We start from the raw sequence: 17,990 nt of genomic DNA on the forward strand, positions 1-17,990 counted from the left end.
ATTCTTGACACCTGTCCATGCTACCAATCAACTTTGGTGCATAACACCGCTAATCAAATCTTGCAGCCTCTCGTTGTTTTGTGAGCTGTATAAGCTTGGTGAAAATGTCAAAAGTAGCTTGGATTGGTTGGGTTACATGGTGGGAGACAATCTGGAGGCTGTTACAGAACAACAGCATAGGGAAGCAGGATTCAAGCCTCTCACATGGGCTCATGTTTTGAAGGCCTACCGTAGATATAAGAAAGATCACCATATTTAGTCTTACATACACTCATTTACATTTACACTCGTAATCAGACAACACAACATTGTTTTGTGCATTTTTACACAGAAAATGGCCAACATACACTAAAATACAGTTTCTACACTTCAGGATACTTGTGTTCTTGAATGCAAACATGGTTACAGCGGATCCAGCTTTTGACTAAAAAAAACCAAGTGTTAGCCTAAAATGCAAGCTAAAAAGAGAAAATTGTACCACAACTAAAGCTCTCTTCAATTGGATTCAAGTCTGGAGAGTATGGCGGCAAAAAGATCAACACACACCCTACACTTTCTACAACTTCACGGACAGCGTTCATTTTGTGTATTGCACAGTTGTCGAGTATAATGATGCTTTTATCTTGAGAATACGGGTTCATCACAGGCAGCTGTAACATGTTAGAATGATGAGCATGAATATAAACAAAAAAAATGTACCACATTGTTTACAATAAAATCGAAAAAATCCTCACTATTGACAGAACCGTGGACTACGTTCATGGCCAGATATCTGTTGAGTGTGAGTGCTGCTACTAAACTGTAGTGTTCTCCCCGAACAAAATTAGCCTGAACCACAGCACGACAACCTTTGGGCACCCGTCCGTAGTGTCGATAAATTGTCCGGTCATCCTTGCTGGTTTCATCAATCATGATGAACTGGCTGGCTGTAAAGTGTGTATTGATGTCCTTCAACCACTCCTCCATCCAATTGTTATCCCTTTCTGCTGCTGATTTTTGTAGAACCTTATAAGTTAGCCCTGCATCTCTAATATGCTTGAAAAAAGCGGTCTTCAATATGTGCACATCATGTGCAAGGGCTAACCAGTCTTGAATTTTGGCCAGGTACATCTCTGGGGTGTCTTCAAGCAGCAAATATATCCTCTTGGCTTGGTTTGCACCAAGGATATATGGGTGGCCTTGAATGGGGTACATAGGAGGTGCTACAGAGCCAAATGCTTCTTGATTGGCCTCCCAGCAGCAAAGGGAACACTCAAAGATGCCAAAAATGTCGCAGATATTGGATGGGATGTAGTTATGCTCCTCAACCACTTAAAATTAAAAGATCGGCAGTCTAGAAAACTGACTGAAAAGTGGATTGGTCCTTACCGGATTAAGGAAGTCAAACCCAATGCAGTGGAGCTGGAACTCCCAAAATGAATGAGGGTAGTACCCACCATCAATATTAGCCGTGTGAAACCCTACAAAGGGACGCTGCCAGGACAGTGCGTAGGCCGGCCCGGACCGGTTGTAGTCACCCAGGAAGGTGAAGAAGAGTTTGAAGTCGAACGAGTGGTGGATGCTGTGATGCTGTTCCAGAATTTTATTCTAAGAATCCCTTGGCTTCTAGGAAGCTTAGAGGCATGGATTTGAACCTTTTTAATTCCCCTTTTCAACCTATGCCCGAAAATTTAACTACTACCTCCGGTATTTGGTCTTGCCTGGAAGTCAAGCCTTAGGAGGGGGGTAGTGTTACGATACACAATTTTTGGACCTTTAACTTCCATTCTCCTCTTTAAACTTTATACTGTAGTTTTCACACATTGTACCAGGTGGCACTTTCCATTTTGTTCAAACTCCACCTTCTCACACTACGCTGCTTTTATTCTTATTTTAGCTACAAGTCTCTCATGCAGTGTATAACGTTCTCACTATTCCGAACCAACGGAGTGATAACGTCAATCTACTAGCAGGTAGTTGAACTTGGTATATTTAGAAGAAATCAAAAGCTGAGATATGTACAAGGGAAACTAGCTACTTATATATGTGGAGGAACGTGTCAGCCTTAAGGCGCTGACTGAGAAACATGAGGATTGTGCATGGCTAATGAGTAAGTAGATGAGTAAGTGGTCATGTGACTTTAGAGTCACATGACAAGATAAGATAAATATTGTTATGTAATTAGATATGGCGATATGAGTGTTTCTACTTCAGAGTTCAATAGATAAGATGAAAGTGTAGGTTGCGGAGTTGAGGATCGTGACACAGTAGAGCTGATCGCACAGGCTACACCCTCTGACATCATCAGCCACTGCTTTGTCAACTGTATAGTACAACATGTACAAACAAACCTGTAGTAGTATATATACCTCAATAGATCCAGGAGACTCCTTAGCGAGTCCTCCTGTTGTATCCTCACAACTAACTTGTTGAAGCCTAAAGGGTAACCACTCCCCCATCATCCTCTCTATAGCTTGTCTGAGTTGTGCGCTGGAGTAACAAACTCTTGGTTGTTACACTATGGTCACTGTACAGGATAAGCTAGATAAAGATCAGAATGCAGCTACACTAGCTACAATAAAATTAAATGCAAATGCACCTAGTCAGGTATGTTAGTCACCTCAATCACTATAAATCTGTAATTATTATACTTTTACAATGTGGGATTATCATATGAGGTTGCTGGAAAAATTTTAGAAACATTTTCCTACATATCTGGTGGCTGTAGTTGATGAGATTGCTAAATATGTTTGGTAAGAGCTTACTACATATTTATATAGAAATATTTTCTTAACCTCAAGTATTCTTGTAGGAATGTGGGGCAATCTGATGTTTCTGAGCTTATATTTGATTTTGATGCTTTAGAGGAAGCAGCAAAAGCGTCAAAATCATTTTTATAAATATTACTGCTGCAGCATTTTTAGAAACCAATATAATTTGCTTTATTAGTGATTTTTTTTGGATATGTTTGAGTATGGATTGATATAATTGCATTTAGAGTAAATTATAGTGAAAAAGTGCAAGGTCATTTTTGTTTTAACAACTATGCTATAAACCATTTTTTATGATATAGCAATATCAACTTACTCCATTCCTGCAGTTCAAATATCAACCGGATTCCCTCGCTTTTTTATCAGTCCTTTTCTAAAGACCTTTTCAATCCTTCTCCAAAGGATCTTTGCTCTGCTCCCTTTCATCCTCTACTTCTTCTCCATTCACTTCCAACGAGTTAGGAACCAAGGTCCATGGAAGGGTTTAGCACATGAGCTAAGCCAATTCCCCATCTTGTCCTCTGTACTCCGTTACTCCATCCCCATACTCCACAGCTCTGTCATTCTGAAGAGGCCACAGTTCTGACAGACAGCTTTGTTCAAACTAGCAAATATGTGACTGCATCCAGAGTTTTCAATGACATTGACTGCAACCAGTACAATATCACAATATGTGATTGTGATTGTGGCCACTGTAGTGGTCACACAATAATGGTCTACAGCTGGAAATAGAGGATGTAGACTAGAGTAGATAAGCAGGGGCTTACATTAGGTTACTACAAATATTATTCTAGAGATGGGAAGCGGCAGATTAAGACAGAGTGGTCCTATTGGGTATTCAGGCAATACAGTGCTAATCTAGACTTATGGTTAAAACTGGGCAAAAGGTATGTTTTGTTTTGTATTCAATTCTCTTGGAGACCTGATACCAGTATCAAGCTTAGGAACAATGGCCTCTGAATGCCGCAGGAACATGGTGGATACATTGCGTAGAGCTATGGGACTAGTAGTACAGAGATGGAGTAGGGGGGGGGGGGGGGTAACAGAGTACAAGATTGAAAGTTGGCTTAACTTGTGCACTAGGCCCTTCCGCAGACCTGGGTCCCTAACTTGTTGGAATGGATGGAGAAGAGTAGAGGATAAAAAGGGAGCAGAGTAAATGTCCTTCAGAGAAAGACCAGAAAGATTTCTAAAGGGACTTGTAAAAAGGCGAGGGAATCTAGTTGATATTTGAACTGCAGGAACAGAGCACAGGAGCTATGGCTTAAATACTATTGGAGGAATAAGAGTTCATAAGGAGTAGCTTGTAATGTAGGTACAGAGTTCCATGCGGACAACTATTTAGTGGGGGGAAATCATATGTGGAGAGAGAGTATCATAAATTCCAAATTACAGAGTCAATGAGAAAATGAGAACATGCAGAGGAAATATATGGCAACTAGAAGTCCGGTGCAGGAGTATTAGAGCGGATATCCAGAGTACCATGTGGAGGTGGGGCACAGGGTTATGCCAAGTGGCAGAACACGAGGAGTGTAATCCCAAGGGTACCAAAGATTTGGGGGTTCAGACTTGAGAATTTTTCCTTTTCAGAATTCTGGAACTATGCCTTCTGGCATGGATATGACATATACTATAACTACAGATATACTATACTAATGTCTGTTGGTTCACCAGGTCTGCCAAAAACTTACCAGATATATCAGACTTGTAGAATATTATCCTAGTATCACATGAAAAAAATCACTGGGTGAGAAAGTCAATAGCACCTGGTACAATGGGTGATTAAAACTCATACAATATATTGAGGATAACATGCTTGGTCAGTGTTAATCTATGCTAGTGGTGACAAGTGAGCAGTGGGTGAATTTGGACATAAAAGTAGTGAAAGTCACCTGATTAATTTGTCAGTTTTTCTAGGACTTTTTCCCAGCTGCTAGTGATTATTACCTGGAAACTGATGCTTCTTAACCTTTATTCAAGTGCTCAACCAGGTGATTACCACCTGCTTTTAAGACTACAGTGCTGGTGAGCAATTTCACTCCTTGCAAAAATGGGTGCAACGTCTGTCTAACAATAGTACTGTGACATGTAGGATGACTACCTCTGCTCATTTTATCTCATGGTAGTTACAGTGTCTTACACCCACACCGCACTTTGGGAAATATAATGTTGAGACTTTACCATGTCAGAATCCTATGTAATTGGTGAATAATGATAAGGTAGGCCTCATGCAGAGGCATCCTATGTTACGTGTTTGGCGTTACAGAAGTGTAGCATTTTTGCGTTTCCTGAGTTTTTGCAGTTTCTATTTTTTCATCTGTGCAGTTTGGAAAAAATTATTACATTTGTTGTTGTAGACAGGCTGTAATCTTCTGATTGAAATTGTAAATAAACAATAATCCATTAAGGTGCCAATATTTTCTAGATTTGCAAACAAATCTCGGTGGTTTATTGATGGATATCAGAAGGGCCTCAATGTCACGCAGGCTGCATAGGCTATCAAGGAGTATTGTGGGCATCGGGTCCTTCCAGAAAGCATTATGAAGGAGTTTGATGATACTCATTCCACCGAGCCAGCTCATGAGTGAGATTTAATTCATATCTATACTAATCACACATCTAGTATATAATAGTACTACAGTATATTCTTTGTTGATAATATCATCCCTCGTAGTACAGTGTATTTAATCTGCCCATCCTGTTGATGGAACTTGCTAATCTGACTTATCCTTGTTGGCACCCTGGCATCACTTGTCTTTCAGGACTGTCACAGACTTGTCACCTCACGTGACGTTGGATGCCTTTGCACGAGGCCTACCTCAAGATAGTGATAAGAGAACATCCTGACATTTGACAAAACCGGATAAACCCAGTCTCTGCTAAAGCAGCCGTCGTTCTCCATGGAGCATAGCCACCACTCCATGGAGTCACCATTGTACTCCTAGGAGTCATTATACTGTAGTGAGTAGCACCTCCTAATAAAACTATGTGAAACTCAGCCGCTGCCCAAGAGGCTATAGAAATGACTTTATTATTTACCTATGTGAAACTACAATGGATGTTAGTTTAAGGTGATCTCTAATAAATGTAATGTAACATATCTCAGCCGCTGCCCAAGAGGCTATAGAAACGACTGAGGTATTTCTATACTAAACCCCCTACTACTTATAGTCGGAGGTGCTACTTGCTATAGTATAATGACTCCATGGAGAACAATGGTGACTCCATGGAGAACAATAGCTGCTTTGGCAGAGACCGGGTTTATCCGGTTTTGTCACTCCCACTCGAGTGCAACTGTAGTCCCATAGCTTTAGAGAATTTCCAGTGTTTTTCGTGAGTGAGGGGTTTAGTGAGAATGTCGGCAACCATATCTCCTGTAGAAACATATCTGATTACTGCCTCTCACTTTGATACTCAGTCATCTCAAATAAAATGATATTTCTATTGAATGTGTTTTGTGCGAGCACGGAACTGTGGATCTCGTGTAAGAATAATAGTTGCTTGATTGTCACAGTGCAATGTTGTAGGTCCATTTTGAGCATGTCCGATTTCTTCAAAAAATGTCCGAAGCCATGCAAGGTGTTGTCCAGCATTGCTCAATCCAATGTACTCTGACTCCGTGGAGGATAAAGCTACCATGCTTTGTCTTTTGCTTGTCCAGGAGATTGCTCCTCGGATGGTGATAAAAACAAAACCTGATGTTGATCAAGACATGTCTGGGTTTCCAGACCAATCTGCATCCGAATATCCATAGAAATCCATGTCCATGGAGACATCTGTGCCATCATATTGTAGTTCCATGTCCCTGGTTGCTTTCAGATATCGGAGGACACATTTTGCAGCTTCCCAGTGATGGCTCCTTGGAGCTGAGCTATGTCTGCTTAGTATTCCAACAATGTAGCCAATGTCTGGGCGGGTTCCGAGCATGACATACATGAGGGAGCCTACAATTGAGAGATATGACACTTGACGCCCTTCAATATGCATCTCGTGTTTCACAATATCTTCCCCTGGAGCATTTGCAAGGAGTTTTGATCCATGGGCCATTGGTGTCCATACTGGTTTGCAGTTCTTCATTCTAGTACACTCCAGGACTATGTCAATGTATTGGCGTTGCAATAGGGATATTGTTTTGTTTGAACGATCACGTTGGATTTCTATTCCGAGGATTTATTTTGCTTCTCCAAGGTCCCACATTTTGAATATGGATTCGAGTTTGGCTTTTGTGATATCCATAAATTTTTGGGATGAAGCTCCTAGGAGGAGGTCATCTACATAGACAACAACAAAGCATATTTGTTTGTTGTCCCGGAATACATAGAGACATGTTTCTGCATTTAGTCTTGTGAAACCGAGCTCCTGGAGCTTGCGATCAAAAGTTTTGTTCCATGTACGACCAGCTTGTTTTAACCCGTAGATGGATTTCTTCAATCTCCAGCAGTATCCAGGTTGGATAGGAACACCCCATGGAGGAAGCATGTACAGTTCTTCTTCAAGTTCTCCATTGAGATAAGCTGTGGATACATCCATTTGATCAAGTTCTAGGTCGTACTTTGCTGCCAGGGCTAGAATAATTTGGATTGACTCTGAGTTTGCAACCGGAGCAAAAACCTCCTGGTAATCAATCCCCTCCCTTTGAGTAAAACCTTATGCAACAATCCGGAGTTTGTATCTCTCAATGTTTCTGTTTTGATCAAACTTGATCTGGAACACAGGTTTTGATGTGATGGGTTTTACTCCCTTCGGAAGTGGAACAGTGTCATATACTGCATTAGTATTGAGACTTAGGAGTTCCTCCTCCAAGGCAGACTTCCATAATTCTCCATCCGGACGTGATAAGGCTTCCTTTAGTGTCCTTGGAAGGTCTGTGTTAGATGGACCGGTACTTGCTATTCCAGCAAAGAATGTCTCCTCTGTATCAGATGTTTCTTCATGAACCTCAGGAGTGTTAGCTTTCTCCATGGAGTTGTCATGCTGCTCTTTTTGAGATTGTTCCTCATCTAGAGTCCTTTGATAATCTCAGTTTTTGTCTGTAGGACGGGTCTGGCGACTGCTTCTGCGTACTCCTAGGACTTCAGCAGGCATGACTGCTCTTTTAGGAACTTGTGCAGGTACTCCAGGGAGTAGACACATTTGTGTATTTGTTGCCCCACTTACTCCTGAAGGTGTTGGATGACTCCTCGGAGGTGTTGGATGACTCCTTGGAGGTATTGTATATTAAGAACAAAGCTTGAAGGAAGTGTCTAGCTACTTGCTGAGAGCAATCAGGGACTGGAACTAGAGTCCAATGTGAGTAACTTTATTATTAGAGAGTATGACAGGTATACAGTACCTAGAGTCCAATGTGAGTAACTAGAGAATAGGAAGCATTGGACTCTGCAATACTGTCCGAAGTTTTGTAAACAAAGGTCAACAAAGCAGCCACAAAGGCGAAATAATAGAGAACACAATCAATAGTGAATGATAGAAGAATAGATAGAGAAAGGAATGAAAATATATAGGTAGCACAAAGGTGCAGAATCACCAAAACTAACATTGTATGCCTTCCAGAAGCTGATCCAATGGACACGCTGTCTAGCTGTATTCGGACTTTTTCCACATCAGCTGGCTGTATGTTGAGGGGCTGTCCTCCCACTGACTGTAACTCTACTTTGGCTTTCCATTCTGAAGATGGCCAGTGTTCAGGTCTTGGTTGTAGAGACTGTTGTGGAGGGTGTTTTAGCTGATCAGGTGCTCCCACTGCGCTCGGAACGTCTCCACGGAGGTATTGCCCCACTGCTCTTGGAACATCTTCATGCTGATATGGTTCCATTGCTTGTGGAACATCTCCTTGGAGATGTGGTTCCATTTGCAATTCATTTGGATCTCGGATCCGAGGGTCAGGATCATCCTCCTCCAATGTATTTTGGTCTGGATAGCATTCTCTGGAATGAGTCCCTCCCACTGATCTGTGCTAGTGTCTGTGTTCCAGGGAGCAGTGTTGTCCTTTTGTACCTTTCCGGATTCATTGAATATGACATGCCGACTGGAAAACACAGTTCGTTTTTCAGTGTCTAGGAGTTTGTAGGCTTGCTTTCCATGTGTGTAGCCAATCATATGGCTTTGCGCCCCTTGGAGTAAAACTTCCCTTGCCTTTTGTCTTTCGGAATCAAGGCATATGCTTGGCATCTGAAAGGGCAAAATAAAGTTGGATCAACAACTCTCCTTTTAAACAGTATTTCATATGGGGTCTCTCCATGGAGTCCTGATGCTGGGCTGCGTGCTGTGATATATGCAGCTGTTTGCATGGCATCTACCCAGAATGACTTTGGGAGCTTGGAATCATAGAGCATAGTGGTTGCTAATGTAGCCAATGTCTGATTCATGTGTTCTGCAATGCCATTTTGTTCCGGAGTATCTGCAGCTGTAGTTTCTTGGATGACACCATCTCCTCGGAGTTGATTTTTGAATACATTTATATTCTCCTCCCCCATTGCTCCGGAGGAATTCTGTGTACAGTGGAGTGAAGTTTTCTTCTCCCAAATGAGTCCGGAAGAATGTTTGGACATCTTCTTTCCATTGTTTGTATCGTTCCAGTGCTTCACTTTTATGTTTTAGGAAATATATCCATGGAAATTTGGAGAAATCATCTACAATGATAATCCAGTACCAAAAACCCTCCCTGGAAGTTGGTTTGATTGGTCCTCCAACATCCATGTGCACAATTTGTATGGAGCGCTTGGCTTGGTTTCCTCCAGTGGACTTGAAAGGTAATTTCTTCATCTTTCCTAAAGCGCAAGGTTGACAAAACTCCAGGGTTCCGGTAAGGGTGTCTATGTCCTGGAGCTGTCCTTTTGTAACCATTTGTTGCAAGCGGTCCATTCCAATGTGTCCCATTCTCCTGTGCAATAAATTTACATCTACTGCTGCAAAACCTGACTCCGGGTTGATTTTGGGTTTTGCTTGGATGTGATAAAGTCCTTGCTTGTGTAAGGCAGTGAGGATAAGTTCCTTCTTTTTCCGAACTTCACAAGCATTTGACCCTGCTGGAAAAAGTGTTGATAACCCCGTTTTAGACAATTTGTGGACAGAGACAAGTGCTAAAGTGAAGTTTGGCACAAGTAAGACATTTGACAGTGCAATATTGTAGTCCTTTTTGCCAATGGTTGCTTGTAGGATTACAGTTCCAATTTCAATGGCATTTACAGAGGATTCATCCCCAAAACTGATTGTCCTCGGAGGATTCAGAATATGGTATGTTCCTGGCTCAAACCAGGAGCAGTGAGGGACCATGTGAGATGTTGCTCTGGAGTCAATGATAATTGTTGTTTTGGTCTTATCGGGTTCCGACACAAGGTAAGCTTGAATGCGTTTAGCAAGGGGCTTGGAAATATGTATATGTTCCAATGCAATATGACTCTGTTTTTCCTCGGAGTCAGATCCAGACAATTGCTCCGCCGTATTTGCGTTTTCCTTCTCCCTTTGACCTTTTCCAGCTGACTGAAGTGTTCAACACTCCAAGGTGTTGTGTGATTTGGCTTTGTGGAAGTCACACCACTTCTCCTCAGATTTGAGTGCTGATTCGGAACCTCCAGGGCCTTCCCTGACTGTCGTGCAACTTCTGCAGTAATCCGGATCACAACTACATCAAAGGTAAGTTTATTTTCTTCAATTGTGTTGATTACCAATGACTGAAATATTTGCCATTCAGGAGTGCATGGGAGAGATTGGAGAAGAGCGAAAGCCATGAGTTTGGTATCAACTCCTAGTTTCATTCCGGAGATGTGTGAATCAATTGTCCGGATTTTTGCAATGTGGTCCTGGATAGGTGATGTCCCATCCCAGGACAATTTGGTGAGTTGCTGGAATGAATAGAAGGCTGAGGCAATGTTGGACGTCTGATGGAGTGAGACAAGTTTATCAAATAACTCCTTGGAGCTGGTGAGGTCTCCAGTCCTCATTAGGAGGGCATCAGAGATGTGGTCCTGAATGATTTCATGTGCCTTCTCATCCTTAAGTATCCAGGTGATTTCAGGATCCTCCGAGGACGTAGGTTTTCCTGGTGAGGGCTTAAGCTCCTCTCCAGTAACAACCTGGAGAACTTTTTCCCAACGTAGCTTTGAGATGATCCGGAGTTTCCATATCTGAAAATTGTTGGGTCCAGTGAGAACTGGACATGTGGATGTATCGTGTGCTGTGGTCATGGTTCCGAGGTTGCCGTTTCAAATAAGAATTATTTCCTGCGTAGCTTTTGCGCACCAGGGCTCATAACCTAATAAAACTATGTGAAACTCAGCCGCTGCCCAAGAGGCTATAGAAACGACTTTATTATTTACCTAAGTGAAACTACAATAGATGTTAGTTTAAGGTGATTTCTAATAAATGTAATGTAACATACCTCAGCCGCTGCCCAAGAGGCTATAGAAACGACTGAGGTATTCTTATACTAAACCCCCTACTACTTATAGTCGGAGGTGCTACTCACTATTGTTACAATTGACATACCAGTACATACTCACACTTTACTTTTCGCACTTCACTTTTACTTTTTCCAAAGTCACATGACCAGTCATGTGACCATTTACTTTACTTTTCATTTTCGGACCTTTCCTTTGATTTTCATTCTCCGCTTTAAACCTTGTACTGTAGTTTTCACACTGTGCCATGTGGCATTTCCCTTTTTAGTTCAAACTCCACCTTTCTCGCGCGGCGCTGCCTTTATTCTTATTTTAGATACAAGTATCTCACACAGTGGAGCTGGTCACACAGGCTAGACCCCATGACATCAGCAGTCACTGCTTCTAGCAACTGTACAGTACATATGTACAAACAAACATGTATTCAGTATATATACCCCAATAGATCCAGGGGACTCCTCAGCGAGTCCTCCTGTTGTATACCAACTAACTCACTGCATCTTAAAGGGTAACCACTCCCTCTTCATATTCTTTATAGTGTGTTCCTGTGTGCGCCAGAGTTTATCTTGGTTGTTACAGCTATAGTATAATGACTCCTAGGAGTACAATTGTGCTCCTAGGAGAACAATGGCTGCTTCGGCAGAGACTACGGGTTTATCCGGTTTTGTCACCTCCATCCATAAGTAGTAGGGGGTTGAGTATAGGAATACCTCAGTCGTTTCTATAGCCTCTCAGGCAGCGGCTGAGGTATGTTATGACAAATTATGACATTTGTTTATAGTATGAGAAAACATGCATTGGCCAGGGCTTGAACCTGGGACTCCAGCTTTCATGGTCTGGTGCTTTACCAACTAAGCTACCAAGGTGTACTTGGAAAGCATACTGATTGGTTGCATGCCCAGAAGGTCCAGAATCACTGTACATGGGTGCGGATCCCATTGTGTGGTGATATGTTACATTACATTTATTAGAAATCACCTTAAACTAACATCTATTGTAGTTTCACTTAGGTAAATAATAAAGTCGTTTCTATAGCCTCTCAGGCAGCGGCTGAGTTTCACTTAGATTTATTAACATTATCCTATCATTTGGCTCCATTTTGCCATGAAATGGTTTTGTTTATATCTATTAGGTAAAAGCGCATCTCACGAACTGTCCAATTCCCTGATGCGACTGTGGAGAGGTTCAGATCGAAAAAAAGTTCAGTTGCTTTAAAATAATTATCTTATCATTTTCCAATCTAATCTACATCTATTTCTGGTGACTGTCCGATTTGGTCATGTTCCTCGCAATGGCGAACCCCTTCTTTTCTCCCTAAGTTGACTCCTACGGTATGATAATCTATCTTTTCTTCGATGTTATTTCTGACTTCTTATCTACCCATAGTGTCCCTATTCTAGGTATATTGTTAATCAAAGAGCTCCGTCCAACTGATGTGGTCCCTATTCTAGATCTTCACTTTTTCAAATCTTGAGCGTTGTAGAACCAAAGTGCCGAATTGTAGATGTTGTAACGTCCGACTCGGACACCGGTCTTTACCACCAATACTTCCATATCGCAACGTGATTTGTTCCTGGATCTAATCCAGTCTGAGTCACTATCATTGAATCCCTCATGCATATGTACCCGCTCAAAATTTATTCGATGACGTCCATCTGGTTTCTTGTGAGTACGGGATATATTCTATTTGGCCAGGCTAAATTCTGAAAACGATATGACTGTGTCGAGATGGAACGACACTGCATTTGACTTGTTGAGATCCAGTACATAGTAGATCGGAAAGATGTGGGGGATCTGGGGTTCAGAATGTTAGACGCTAAAGGCACGCTGCGATCAGTCAAATATAAACACCGACGGGACAGGATTAAAGATGCTCCACTTGCGCTGAAGGCAGGTGGGGATGGTTTGGCGGGACGCCTTACGATATATAATCAAGAGATGCATGAAGCAGTTGAAGCACGGCTTTTCCCAGGTTCGAGATGTCCTCCTCTAACGAAGGCAAAGTCGTTCATGAATCGGTTGCTCAGGTCGAGCATACCCACCACCATGGTCATCGTACCCGTGAGCTCGATGCAAAAAGCAAAGTAGTAGCGTATGCTATACCCTATCGACCGACGAATTGTTTCTCATGAATTATCCAGGAATACCAATGCTAAACTTACAAACCCTTTGCGTGGTATCCCATACAATCAATTGATGACGGATGTTGAAATATTTGCGCAAGAGAGAGGTCTCGAAGACATCATTGATGAACTTAAAAAGGGCGCTCTTGTCGCACAAGACCCAGCTGGTATGATTTCCATCGTGTTATTGCTACTTAAACTGATTTTTTTCATCAGCTTTAGAACGTCATGATGTGTTTACCGAGGAGGATAAACGGGTGCTGCGCATGGAGGTGACTCATAAGTGGCAACAGACAAGAACATTATACTATGTAAGTATCCAGCGAAGTATGCCAGTAGAAAGCCAGTTGCTCATCGCCTTATAGATGGTATTCATGAGTTCTATGGCGGCGGCTGTTCAGGGAATGGACCAGGCCGTCATCAATGGTGCCCAGATCATCTACCCGACGCAGTTTGGGATTGGGGATACTAATAGCCGTACGTATCTAGCGCACTTTTTTGAGATTGATCCTCTTACATTGTCCCAGAGCGTGATTCTTGGCTAGTTGGTCTTGTCAACTCTGCTCCATATCTGTGAGTTTGTCTGAAATATATTTGCGAGAAAGAAAATTGAGACGGGGTTTAGTTGTTGTGCTGTCGTTGGCTGTTGGCTCACCGACCCTTTGAATCGGTGGCTGGGACGGAAAAAGACCATTTTTATCACTTGTATGATCAGGTTCGTCTTAAGCATCGGTCAAAAAAATTCATTCGTTAACACGCCAGCCCCTTAGTTTCCTTACATGTATCTGGAGTGCCCTTACCAATACATGGTGGCATCTCTTCATCGCTCGCTTTTTCTTAGGATTTGGTATCGGGTATGCCTAATCCTATTTGCGGGGCGTATTGTACTAATAATATTCTAGACCAAAATCCGCCACTGTTCCCGTTTATGCAGCTGAATGCTCCCCAGCCGCCATTCGAGGCGCACTTGTCATGATGTGGCAAATGTGGACTGCGTTTGGTATCATGTTTGGTGATCTCCTCGATGTAGCATTTTATTTCGTTCCTGACAAACCCAACATAACTGGACTCAATTGGAGATTGATGTTGGGTTCTGCAGGATTCCCTGGTCTTGTTGTTTGCTTGCAAGTTATGTTCGCCCCGGAGTCCCCTCGATGGCTTATTTCCAAAAGCCGATACCACGATGCTTACAAGGAACTTTGTCGACTTCGACTCACAACGGTGCAGGCCGCCAGAGATCTGTACTATATCCATGTTCTCCTTGAGGCCGAGAATGAGATGAAGGAAGGCAGGAACCGATTTGTTGAGATGTTTACCGTTCCAAGGAATAGGAATGCAGCCCTGGCAAGTTGGATTGTCATGTTTGGGCAGCAATTTTGTGGTGTTAACGTCATTGGTGAGGTTTCCAAGGCGAGACTACCTACAATTATTAACCACCTTTGATCCAGCATACTACTCGTCGAATGTTTTTGTTTCCTCCGGATTTACCCAGGTCTCTGCGCTTTTAGCTTCCTTCGGATTCGGTTTAATCAACTGGGTTTTCGCGTTTCCTGCTGTGCTCACTGTATGTGATCTCATTGATCAGACTTTACAGTGTCTATCTAACATTTACCTTTAGATTGACACGTTTGGACGTCGTAACCTTCTGTTGTTCACGTTCCCTTGTATGGCCATTTGCCTTTTGATCACAGGTTTTTCGTTCTGGAGTACATCCGAGAAAGGCAAACTAGCTGGAGTGTCCCTTGGCATATGTGAGTTTCATGACCTGTTTAGCTCAGTACACCGCTAACTTTGAAGCTGTATTAGACCTGTTCGGCGTATTCTACTCCCCAGGCGAAGGACCCGTGCCTTTCACATACTCTGCAGAGGCCTTCCCTTTATATATACGCGAGATTGGTAATATGTTAAACTGAATTTACTGGTGCTTATTAACGATGCCGCTTGTTTAGGGATGTCATTTGCGACGGCAACTACATGGTTCTTCGACTTTATCTTGTCAATAACGTGGCCTTCGTTGGTCCTGGCTTTTAAGCCTCAAGGTGCCTTTGGTTTCTATGCCGCATGGTGCTGGTGAGTGTCGCCACATTCGAGATGCATTTGTTTCCTGACTAGTTGAGTAGTGTTCTATGGGTGCTTATCTTACTCTTCGTTCGTGAGACGAAGGGAAGAACGCTCGAAGAATTGGACCAAATCTTTGCTGTTCCCGCCCATGTGCATGCTGCGTATGGACTCAGACAGATTCCGTATGGCGTTAAGAAATGGGTATTGTGGCAAAATGTTAAGCCTGAGAGCCTTTATGATTTCGAAAGCGAGGACTCGAGCGTGGTTGACGAGAAGGGACAAAGAGAGTTGAGAGAGGATGTAGAAAAGGCGAGTTGATAGCCTTGAATTTTGATTGTCATATCACCGCTTTCTCTCTCCACGAGTCTACGGATACATGTATTTTATTTCAGCCCTTCTCTTTCAAAATGTCTGTAGTGTTGCTGCTCTAATGTTTATCGGGGCTTGCATACATGAATTCTATCCATTGACATTATTTCCAAAGTATGTGTGTGATATAATTAATGCTGATGGAGTGCTTGCTTCTCGGTTGGAAGGTCAAAGTGTGCTTATGCTTATTAAGATGCTTTTTGAGATTTTGGATAATAGGCTCAAAGGTCGGGTAGAACAATAAATCGAAGCTTTTGGGTCGTCTTCTTCGCTGTCTCGGGGTGTGGAACTTCCACACCATCCTTCACTAGCTCCACTACACGTGCACATGGCAAGAGTATCCACATCTTGACCCACGTGAGTTTAAACTCATCATCAACAACCATCACGATCGAGAAGACCCGGAACTAAATCGAGTCGGTCAAATAAAATGAGTTTATAGAGGTCCCGGTCACACGGCCACATATTGTCGACTACCATTACTCCACCTGCCCGTGAAACCGTGTCTACATCGTGTCCACCGTGACAAGTCTTGCATTGCATCGATGTCATTGTGTATAAAAGGAGTTATACGGCTCAGCAATACCATGTATTGACAACGAGGAGCCGAGGAGGTGCTATCTCACGACCCCATCAGCGTTTGCTACTCATATCATTCAATGCCAGTGGTCGTGAAGGACTCATCTAACTATGATCAGTTCATCAGCGGCATTTATCTGGTTCTTTTCAGTTTATGGTGAATTTTGCGTTTCCATGCCTTTCTTATCTCACCCTCGTCTCACCAAAGGAAAGGTTCCCACAGCCTTCAAAACTCTAATATCAGACTGGTTTGACAGTCAAGGGTACTAGTCGAACTTTATAACCTACGACAAAGAGTGTTGTGGTTATCATGCCAGAACCAGAAAGAGAATCACAATCGTCTAGTACCTCGAGCTCGTGCATCTAAAATCCCTTTGTTATGCGTTCATAGACTCAACTATGTTTACAGATCACACTGGATTCTTTTGGAGATCTTAGAAACGCTTCAACAGTCTACAATTGTAAATCGCGGCGGTAAAGATGTCCGTTCTCGATTTTGGACTACATACAGAACAGAGGCCGCAGAATACGACGGAGAGTTTCTGGATAAGTACAAAAGCGACATGGATATAGTACTGATATTCGTAGGTGCTTTCTCGGGGTGGCCCGTGTCGTTCTGATTATTGTATATATGACCATCTGTCATCGCAGGCTGGTCTCTTTTCCGCTGTCAGTACATCATTCATCGTCAGCTTAGAACCCAACCTGAGCCCGAATCCAACTGACACAACGAATGCTCTGCTCAAGCTTTTGATACATACCATTGATAACAGTACAGTTTCAGGTCAAACTATTGAGCTTCCAACATGGAATGGACCTGGCTCCACTGTTATATGGATTCAAACTGTTATGTACGCAAGTCTCTCGGCCAGTCTTCTCGCTGCTCTAGGCGCTGTCCTAGGAAAGCAATGGTTAAGCCATTTCAGTCGTCATGGTAGAGGTACCATTGCTGCTCGTGGTAGGCGCCGACAGCAAAAATTTGATGGTCTACAAGCCTGGCACTTCGACGCTGTGTTGGAGGTTTTACCTTTATTACTACAGATCTCCCTGTTATTGTTCGGAACTGCACTCGGATCCTACCTCTGGACACAACAACAGACAGTTGCGTCTGTTGTAATAGGCACCACTGCATTCGGCGTTCTGTTCTACGTCGTTATTGTGCTTAGTTCTCTGGCTTCTCACGATTGTCCCTACCAGACTCCGGCGTCTGCTATCCTTCGTACATTCACTGAAGGGATCATCCACTATTACGAGCAACTTCAAGGAAATTATGCCAAGGGTGCAGTGATGTTCCGGTTAATGCTATATATCCCTTATTATGCCATCCAGACTCTCGGCTCACTTCCTGTGCAATTAAAATTGGCCTGGAAACGTCTCGTCAGAGCTATCAGAAGATCTTCGTCAATGTCTTCTGAAGCACTTTCATCACCCGAGTTGTCCACCAGTGATAAAAACACAGAACCTTCAGATGCACCCTCTATTTTGTGGATCCTCGAAACTTCTACCGATCCCGAAGTCATCACTGCAGCAGCAAAAATGGTCCCTGATGTAGAGTGGTCATCAGACCTCGATGTATCTGGTGCTTTACTCCAACTTCGTGACTCGTTCTTAGGTTGTTTTGAAAAACTTCAACTTGGGCACCCACTATTAGTACCACTTGGGCGTGACCGTGCACTTGCATGTGGCAGGGCTCTCCTATATATATATTTGGA

The 17,990-nt window shown here is 42.8% G+C and overlaps 2 protein-coding genes across 2 annotated transcripts; one reads left to right on the forward strand and one right to left on the reverse strand.

The window, feature by feature from the left end:
• Positions 1-618: 618 nt before the first annotated feature.
• On the reverse strand, positions 619-1,803 carry SERLADRAFT_373700 (uncharacterized protein; the record flags this gene model as incomplete). The annotated part of the gene is made up of 3 exons (XM_007322969.1): positions 619-650; positions 849-1,310; positions 1,761-1,803. The coding sequence occupies 3 exons, from the start codon at positions 1,801-1,803 to the stop codon at positions 619-621; spliced, it is 537 nt and encodes a 178-aa protein (XP_007323031.1).
• An 11,231-nt stretch (positions 1,804-13,034) lies between these two features.
• On the forward strand, positions 13,035-15,802 carry SERLADRAFT_418015 (uncharacterized protein; the record flags this gene model as incomplete). Its single annotated transcript, XM_007322970.1, has 13 exons — positions 13,035-13,238; positions 13,288-13,436; positions 13,486-13,580; positions 13,635-13,746; positions 13,797-13,842; positions 13,895-13,984; positions 14,040-14,123; positions 14,172-14,665; positions 14,718-14,833; positions 14,888-15,020; positions 15,076-15,165; positions 15,219-15,339; positions 15,390-15,802. The coding sequence occupies 13 exons, from the start codon at positions 13,126-13,128 to the stop codon at positions 15,646-15,648; spliced, it is 1,902 nt and encodes a 633-aa protein (XP_007323032.1).
• Positions 15,803-17,990: the final 2,188 nt, after the last annotated feature.

This window comes from Serpula lacrymans (genome assembly GCF_000218685.1).
Source record: "Serpula lacrymans var. lacrymans S7.9 unplaced genomic scaffold SERLAscaffold_14, whole genome shotgun sequence".
In the NCBI taxonomy this organism is placed as follows: Eukaryota; Fungi; Basidiomycota; class Agaricomycetes; order Boletales; family Serpulaceae; genus Serpula; species Serpula lacrymans.